This window comes from Octopus sinensis, linkage group LG2, assembly GCF_006345805.1.
Source record: "Octopus sinensis linkage group LG2, ASM634580v1, whole genome shotgun sequence".
In the NCBI taxonomy this organism is placed as follows: domain Eukaryota; kingdom Metazoa; phylum Mollusca; class Cephalopoda; order Octopoda; family Octopodidae; genus Octopus; species Octopus sinensis.
Genome location: NC_042998.1, coordinates 90,505,425 through 90,515,426, shown reverse-complemented (window position 1 = coordinate 90,515,426; position 10,002 = coordinate 90,505,425). Strand labels below are relative to the sequence as shown.

The window sequence follows — 10,002 nt, the reverse complement described above, 5'->3', positions numbered from 1 at the left end:
TGCTCGTCTGTTGCATAAACATCTCCAGACACAATATTGTTTCCTCAACCTAAGCTGATCATAAATGCAACAATGCTCCTGAACTTAGAACCCATGATCTGCTAGTCCAACACCTTATTCACTTGGTCTTGCATCTTATCTACTTGTTTAACAAGTGAATATCTTCATAAAATGCTGAATCCCAATACAGGCTAAATATTGATTGGTATGGAGAAACAGTTGACAATGTATATAACACTTGTACTTTTACCACAGCCTGACAGGTTTTCCATGGAAGACTAGAAACAAACAGCCTCACTTGTATGGTGATTATACTCATTTACAACCGTTATGTGATGTTTAGACAAGAGTACAAACTCTCACACATACAAACTTCTTTTAACTGTATTAAGGCTATAGAAAACTCCTGCTCAATGTATCACACAGTGGGACTGAACCCAAAACAACATAGTTAAGAAGCAAGCTTCTCAATTGTACAACACAAACATGGCTGTAACAAGTCTCTCTGACATTTTGATCAGTGTCAGATCAACTAATTGAAGCATTTCATTTGAAAGCAATTCTATAGAATGCACATTAGTGACGATCAACAAAACCTAGAAAGCAGAAGGCTGTGAAATCAAAAGACTCTTATGGTCTCTAATCCAGCAGACACCTTATTACCCACAGGTGTCTGTCATAAATGTCATAGTCTGAGTGGCATATTTACAAACTGATCTGCTAGAACATCTGCTTCTAACACAGAGAAAACACTTGCTAGTGTGGAACAACAAATCTTCTCAGAAAGGAAATTCTACATTGTATTGGCATAGCTTCATAATACAGAGTAAGATTATTTCACTTGATTACAAAAACAAACTTACTGAGAAAATATTTTTTATCATTAACCAAGTTATCTCACACTCAAAATTCAAAAGGCATTTGCTGATGCATATTAAATATTTAGTCTTTATTCAGTTAATTAGAGTGTAAATTTCACAATTAGAATGTAACTTTCACAACTGACTAATTAGTATAGCCACACACTAATAAAAATAAAAGCAGCACAACTTAGAATGAGATTCAGAATATATGGGGAAAATTGTCACAATATATCCACAATTATAACATAAATTGATATATTTTATTTGTTAACACCAATTTAGTATGTCTATGTATACGTAATGCACATTACTGCATCAATTTGCTACCAAATCCTTAAAACAGCAGTCAAAAAATCTACCTTGAATTTTCTTCTTTCTTAATTGTATTTTTGATTATGAATATCTGGATTTCTACCCGTTTATGAAAGACTACCATGGACTGCTTAATTATGTCTGTATGCATATTTGGTTAACTTATTTATAACAAATAGTGGCTTATGGCTTTGATACCATAAAGAAATGCTTATCCATTTATTATTTGAAATATATATTTAAAATAATAGCTGGACAAATGACATATATCCTTTAAGTTTGTTTATGGAAAACGTTTTGAGTATGCATATAAAAGTTCCTATTCCATAATGCATGCTACAACCTAATGATACCAACTGGTTATACCAGTTTTTTGGGGGGAAGGGCGTCAGATTACACTGCAATCATCCCAGGAATACAGACTGTGATCTTAAGAAATCTGTGAAACACAGGTAGCAATGCATTAAAATATTTATAAATTGCATCCAAGGATTATTATTGTTATTACTACAGATATATATATATATATATATATATATATATATATATACACACACACACACACACAGATATATATACACACACAGATATATATATATATATATATATATACACACACACACACACACAGAGTTTTCTCAAAATTTGAGAAAAATATTCTGGTTTTATTGTTCCTAAAGCTAATATTCTAATAGTTTTCTTTATCAGTAAATAGTGCCTCTCCTGTGCAATAACCATTGTATCCATATTTTAACTATTGACAAAAGATAAACAGATTCACATTTTCATTACTATTCTGGATACTTCACTTGGTGAAGCCTCTACACAAAGCAATGTTCATAGCTGTGTGTGTGTGTGTTGTGTGTGTGTGTGTAAGCCAAAAAGAGACTCAATGTGTTTGCTTACCCAGCTAAAAATAATCCTTCAAACCTTGTGATCAATCTTGAAAGTTGTACACAACAGTGGATAATGCAGCCTGAGGTACATCATAGCCTGATAAAAGGACGAGATGGTCATGACTGGAATGTCTTTCACTGTAGGTACATCTGATCAGAGTTGATTTGGGTCTAAACAATAAGAGTATATAGCAAACTTTCTTCCATGTACTAACGTACAAGATACTCAGTTGTTTTCCCAATTGACTGTTACATCAATCTGACTCACACTCAGGATGACACATCCCATGACACCAGCATATTGTCAATTCAATTACTAGTATTGAAAACACAAATATGCAGATGGTGGTAAATGTCTGCTTCCATAATGAATAGGTTATCAAGACCACCCCTAAATACTTTGTTTTAGCAATGAACCCCGAGCAAGTGATTTTAGTGGAACTCAGATGACTCAAAGAAAGTTCTGTGAATATTTACACTCAAAAAGTTTAACTAAGCTTATAAAGGATAACATCAAATGTTCCAGCCATTTATAATAAGTTGTAGCATACAAAAATATCTATTAATACTTAGTGAACCAGTTGATTTAGAGGTAAGGGGCTTGATCACAGATTCTATACTGCTAGCAACAGGATATGAAGCAACAACCAATGAACAAGACAAGCTTTGAGACTTAAAATATTAGGATCTTTAAAAGAAACATCAAAGAAAAGGCAAAACTGTTCACAGCAGTATATAAAGATCCAAGTAATTAAACTCAATAACTTTCAAATAAATCAACTGGATGTCAATATCTTTTGAAGAAAAATCATTGAATGTAACAAGAGGAAAGGAAATAATCCAATAAATCTTTAACAAAATTATCTAAAATTATTTACATCTGTCTTAATGTAAAATGAGCATGTCATATCCAATTGAAGGAAATCATGACATGAAACATTGATTTTTTTAGTAAGTCGAAGCAATCTCCCAGCGTTACATATTATTCTAGTATTTGTCAATAGGAAAAGACAAATGTAAATGTATGCATGTCTCACGGCTAGTGGGAAATTTTGGTTTCATGTTAGGTAGATGAGAAATAATTATTCTGATTAGGAACATGGTTTGCATTACTTCCAGATGTTCAGGTCTCCAACATCTAAGTAAACTGGTGTAAAACAAAAGCGAAAGAAATTTTTTCTAAGCTAGAAACACAATGAAATACTTGTAGTAAATTCGAACTCCAAACCCATGAACAGCTATTCCAATACTTTTAAAGCACTCGGTCCATTCGTTCCTTTAATCTTAAAATTTACTTTCACTCAACATGCTAAAAGGAAGGAATAAAATGGCGAGATCCCTTTCTTTAACTTACAAAATATGTGTTGATCATACTAAACTAATAAATTATCTTGTTCGATTTTCATACGGTCAATATGAATTCAACTGCCCGTTTCAATGTCATTCGCCTAAAAATTAATGTTAGGAGGGGTCAACTCAAGAGTAAATGACAGCAAATAGATTTGTTTCCAAAGTAGCAAAATTACCAATCAACCTAGTCTTCGTAAAAATTTAATATATATAACTGGCGCATTTTACAATTATGAAGACGATAAACGTCTAAGTTTATTTTCAATATAAAAAAAAGACACGTTTAGGAACCAAATGGTCAAACAATATTTTAGTTTACTATTTTCAAGATATCAAGGTGAGCTATATAATCAGACGCTAAGTTAAGAGAACTGAAGCAAAGAAATCACTTTATATATAAACTGATGAGGTAAAATTAAAAGAAATGTTCCTTATGTTGATAACGGGAAGCTACTGAAAAAAATTGCTTAAATGAGTTATACAAATAGTACGACATAGCATACCTGATAAACATTAAGAACAAAAGCCATTTATTAGACCAGATATGTTAAACAACAGTAAAGATAGATGTGAAATAACAATAATAAACTGAAATAACCAGAACATATGTAAAAGAAATGTAGGATTGATTTAGCTCTCTGCACATCCTTTAGAAAAATACGTTTGTGTCTTACGAAATAAAAAGCTCAGATCGAAACAATTTTTTAATCCTAAAATACATCGCACGCACAAAAAAAAAGAAAAACACTCAGATTATTACGATTTTCAAATAATTAAATTGCATAAATATAAATTTTTTAAATAATTGTTTCAAGTCGTATAAATAAACATGTTTTAAGTCGTATATTCTCAAACTGAAGCTATGAAACTAAACAGGTTTTCTTTATTAGACCTGTTCAGTGATGATTAATAAACAAAGCTACAATATTTAAATACCTCCAGAGCAATGTGTGTATGTAGGCCACTTTGCAGCTAACCTATACTGAACGAGAGTTTAATAATTTCTACTGTAACATAACATACAGTAAATCACTCAATGTGATGAAACTAACAATTATATTATATAAACACATATACACACGCACATGCATATACACCATTGCCGAACAACAGTTACCTCAGTTTCCTAAAGGTTTGAATGATTGCGATGTTTGGGAAATGTTATTTAACGCAAACATTTAATAACCCAACATCAAAACAAATATACGTATTGGTTTATTTTCTTTTTGTACAGTTGTTTGGGATTAATTTTTGGGGACTTTAAAATATTACTGCTTTTTATTATCCCTGCTTTCATTTTAACATGTACTAAAATATTTTTTTAAAGCTTTTTGTCAGCTGTTATTAAAGAGGAATAAAAACAAGATGTAGCTTGAATGTTTTTATCGACAACAATCTCTACTGGTAGATGGCCACATATTGAGAGGTATGGTCAACTGAATCAACCTCATAGCAGATGTGAGTGATTAGGATTTACTTATTGGTTTCTGGACATTAAGGACGACAATTTTATATAATAAATAACGACAATGGGAATGTTTCTCCCCTTATTTACCACGCGGACAACGTTGATAGTATAGATGATAGCTTGCATAGGCAATAATTCTTAGATTTTATAAAAGTGAATGAAATGTCGTGGCGTTCATGCCTCAAAACTTGTACAGGAGGAAATCATCGCATGTACTGAAATTGGAAGGCCAGGATACAATACGCAAGAATTGTTTAGATTTGGCCAACTGTTGAGTGTTAGATCTTATTGTATGTTTTAGAATACAGCAGTCCACTGTACGAAGCTTATGTTATGATAACAATGAGAAATTGTAGTTGGTAGCTATTAAAAATGAAAAAGAAACAAAACAAGTTAATTTTGTTTTATTGGATTCAACATTCAGATGTTTTGAAAAGAGTTTCGGTTTTGGATAAAGTCAACTTCGATTATAAAAATTGATTTTATCGAGATTCTAGTGTACTTGACATTATCATGAACAAAATGTCAAAAACGGAGATATGTTCAACAATATAATCTTTAATATGATTATATTCTGTAGTTGACAGAGTAAACATGTAGAAAGCAAAAAAAAAAATATACTATTCCTACGTAAATAATAAAAATAAGAGGCCATTCATTCATAAATAATCCGCTGTTTAATATATATTCTACAATTTAGTGATTTACAAACGAATATATATTATTTAGGTTAGAGATGTATTATTATTATTATTAGTACTAATAAACAATATTGATCTAGAAAACATTTTGCGTGGCATTATTTAATACAAACACTGAACAGTCTAAACCTGTCTGAGTTCAATGACAATTCTGCTAAGGTTACGAAGAAAGACTACCTTTTGTTTTTATGCTAAGAATATTAGACTAACGTGGGCAATGAAACAAAAAACAGAAGGAAAAACAACAATTAGAGTATATTAAACGTCATTTTTTTTTTATCCTTTTTGAATGAAACATTTTCCGAGTGAAATTTTAAACAAGACCAAAGTATAAGGAATAAAACAAACAGCTCCCCAAAAATTATATATAAATGCTGAAAGGGAGAATATATGACACTGTTTTAAAGAATTCGAAGGGAAAAATGTATTATATTAAATAAACCAGATTGGATATTAAAAGAAATTAGTTTACTCACCGGTGAACGCTTCTTCAGAGTAAAGTTTTTCCAAAGTAGCAAACGAAGTTGATGTAAAAAGCCCATACTGATGCAAATATGGTTAGCTTGCTCAATAAGAGAAAGGACACGGCTGGCTTAGTTCGATATGAAATAGAAGAATATTGTTATGCTACAAGAAGGCTGGCTGAGAATACTGAAGAGGAGAAGACGGTAGATAACGTCACAACCAGTGATAATAATGAGACCAGGTGTTCCATTCTTAGAGCAGTCATGTATCCTTAAGGCAAAAGGAGGATATAAATAAAGTGAGGTACAGTGCAAAAATTTTAGTGATTACAGGTGTAACTAGTTTCGAAGTAAAATCCGAATCTTGTAATCCTTCGTGATAAGTGCGCAACTGGATACTTCTATAAAACAGAGGATAGCAAATGTCTAAGATAATAGTCCAAAAAATAACAAGTTTTCCTATTACATTTAGTTAGTCATGTAGTTACATTAACTATATTTTGGTTCCTTTCTTCCTGGGTATTCGTGAAATTGGATGAAAATTTACGAAGTATATGAATTTTATACAAGCAGGAAAAAATCGTGAAGAACACTGTTTTTATATGAAGCCTTCTCAAACATATACTCAGAAGGAAATTGTTGCTGATGTGATCAATAAAGAAGCTAGTTTTGGGATAAATAAATGACACAACAACCACAATAAATAATAGTGAGGATTTAAGGGAAAAGAAATGAATGTTGGGGTTTCATTTAAGCTGTGGAATAGTCACTTCCCATGCCAAGATAGTTCTTCCATCTCTATGTTAAAATACTCCATACATTTGAACACTTGTTCACAGATATTTGACTGCAACTTCGATACTGTATAATGCAATACAAGAGAGATTTATCTTGTTTGGACTTTCTGTCTACTTAGAGCAGGCGACGGTCAGTCAGCAATTTCAGTCGCCTACTCGTTCAGTTGTTAACAGATTATTGCACAACACACACCGCACCATCAATTCACCTTCTATCAGACGCTTACCAAAGTAGGTGGATACAAAAAATAGTCACATGACAAATTACGGCTTGTGTATTGGTTTATATCGTCCCGTTTCCATCCCCTACTACCACCATTTTCAGACCCGCCAATATGACGTGTTCATCAAAGATAAACAAGTTTTGCACACGTGAAAATGTTTACACATCAGCTTCTTTCCCCATTGTGTGTACGTATGATGGGGAAGAAAAAGAAAATAAATAGAATCAGAAGTAAATAATTTAAATAATGTGTTGAAATATTTAGAATCAGATGTTTTGATTATCCCAAAACCAAAAGGATAGGGTATTTAAGAAAAGACAGTAACTCGTTTAATTAAATTTACTTGCGGAGGCCTTGATGTTTATTTATACTCAATTTTATCCTTGATGTTAAACATGTTTATTTATAGTTATTTGTACACGTATATGTTTACATACTCAAGAATGATTATATTTGTTGTTCGTTGTATTTGAAACTACAGATTTTGTAGATATTAGTATCATATATCATTCACTAAGCATGGTTGCTTTCCTTGGGTTAAGTCAGGTGTAAAGGGCGATGGGCATCACTTTGGCAGGCTCGCCTAAACTTATGAGACTTAATCCACATTTGTAAGGAAAATGTGGGCAGGAAGAGAATTTCAGAGAGTTGTGATTCGAGACAAAAACGACCATAATCGTATGAATTCTAAGGCCTGTGAGACGCTATGAGAGAGTTAAAAAGATGAAAAGTGAATGTAATGTAGACTTGGGTGGAAATAACTTGCAACCTGCTTGTTCAGAAGAGCAGAGGATGTAAAATGGATCTTCGTCTGTTTCAATAATGAGCGTTCTGTTGTTCGATTATCCAAACTACATATTCACTGAATTAGCAGTTAAGTGACTGAGTATTTCAAAGAGATGCACATCCTTAAATTAATCCTTGAGCAGAATCAGCATAATACAGTAAGTGACAAGACTGGGCCTTTGAATTATTGATACACTCTACCTGGGTTGATCAAAGTCTAACATAAAAGACATTTGTCCAAGGTACCATGCAATCATGATGTTCAAGGATCAAGCCCTGAGCCTCATGATTGTGAAATGAACTTCATAACCATTGAGTTATAGAAAAAGCAGTGAAGAAACAGTATGTTTGTGAGCCATAAGTTGAAATATATCTAATGTAGAAGTTCCATAGAGCTTTGATATTAGATGTAAGCCCCAACATAGCTGTGTGGTGAGAAATTTTATTTTCCCACCAAATAGTTTCAAGTTCAGTTCCATTGTGTAGCACTGTGAAGAGGTGACCAGCTGACCAAAGCCTTCCGAGTGAATTTGGTTGGCAGGAACTGAAAAGAAGCTTATCGTATATGTGTACGTGTTACTGTCCTTGCCTTGACATCATAAGAGTTGTAAACAATTGTTGCCATCACATTAGTAGTGTCTTTGCTTCCAGACTTCTATGAAAATATTCATGATCATGGGAAAATATTACTTTACTTGGAAACAGGTGAAGGTTAGCAATAAAAAAGGCATCCAGCCATAGAAAATCCACCTCAACAAATTCCAGTGAGAAGTGAACATTAAAACAATGATGATGATACTATTTTCACAGATCAGCTGGTCAATGTATAGGTGTGGTGAACAATTAGCTGAGAGGCTGGAAGTTTGTATTGTGTCATTGATAAAGTCACTTAACCTTTAATTGCAGGTACTTAATGTATGTAAAAGCAGTGCTACAAAATCAATATTAGCTTTCAGTGGTTAGTTCAAGTATTCTTGCAAACCTTAGAAACCAATCCTGCAAAGCCTTCTCTGAAAAAGAAGTTAACGACTAGCCAGAAATCTGGGTTACAGAATAAGCCATTTGTTTTATAGTTGTTATTGCTAATAATTCTAGTTGTCAATTTATGTGCCAGGGTTAACATGATAATATACATGATAAAGTCAAATTATTTTTAAAATTCACACCAATCAGTAATTTACTATTAAGTCAAGTATAAAAATAGAACTTTGATTAAGCTTTACGTTAAAAAAATATTTTTTCTATTCATCTGTTTTCAAGTATTACAATTCAATAGCTTAACAAAAAAAAGCTTATCAAAAGAAATGTTTATAGACTTTTGGATGAAACATTGTAGAAGTAGTGTAAAGGTACTTATAAGAATAGTGGTTCAGGCAAAACAGTGTAATTATAACAGGTTTGCTTTACAGCCAAGTGGTTTCAGGTTCAATCCTATTGCACAGCACCTTGAATAAGTGCGTTCTTCTGTAGCCTTAGATTAACCATTGCCTTATGAATGAATTTGGTAGTTTTTCTCAAGGTGCCTACATTCTGTCGAGTATACACACTGACATTACGCATCCATCGGATTATACTGGCTTCATTCCTTGCAAGCTTACACATGTCCTTAGCAGTCATGGCCCATGTTTCATTATATAGATTATATCCAGTGCCCTATTGTCTTGAAGCCACATTCTTTAAAAATCATTAAAACCAATACCATTTAATTGAGTATAACCCTTTCTAACAAAAAAGAGTTCTGTGGCAAGAAATCCCTATTTTTATCAATAATTAACAAGAAAAAGGTGTTTCATGTGTTTACCAAAAGCTGGATAATTTTGTGTTTGTTTATATTTGATATTGATCAATTTTTTTTTTTCTGCAGAAACCAATGTATCAAGCCATGTATTTTGAAATTTATTTTGTCTGGCCTAACAAATGTCACATTAACTTTTCTTAAAGATTGGAGACCATCTTCACTCAATTTTCATTGTAACTATCATTACTTAACTCTGTTAGCTCCTGCTTTATTAATTTGCTCTCCATATTATTTCCATTGACTGCAGTAACATGTTAATGTTGCTACATTTATGCAGAGGACCATCATCTCCTTGTGAATAATTATTAGCCAAAATTAAGTCAAACTATTTTATCTCAGATTT

General features: G+C 32.4%; 1 protein-coding gene across 1 annotated transcript in view; it reads right to left on the bottom strand.

Moving 5' to 3' along the window:
- LOC115224264 (ATP-binding cassette sub-family A member 2) overlaps window positions 1–7,081 on the bottom strand; it is a 211,658-nt gene extending 204,577 nt beyond the window's left edge. Inside the window, exon 1 of the mRNA XM_029795078.2 lies at window positions 6,067–7,081. Coding sequence (XP_029650938.1) covers window positions 6,067–6,132 — 66 coding nt within the window. The 5' untranslated portion in view covers window positions 6,133–7,081. The remainder of the gene's footprint in view (window positions 1–6,066) is intronic.
- Between the last annotated feature and the right edge of the window lie 2,921 nt (window positions 7,082–10,002).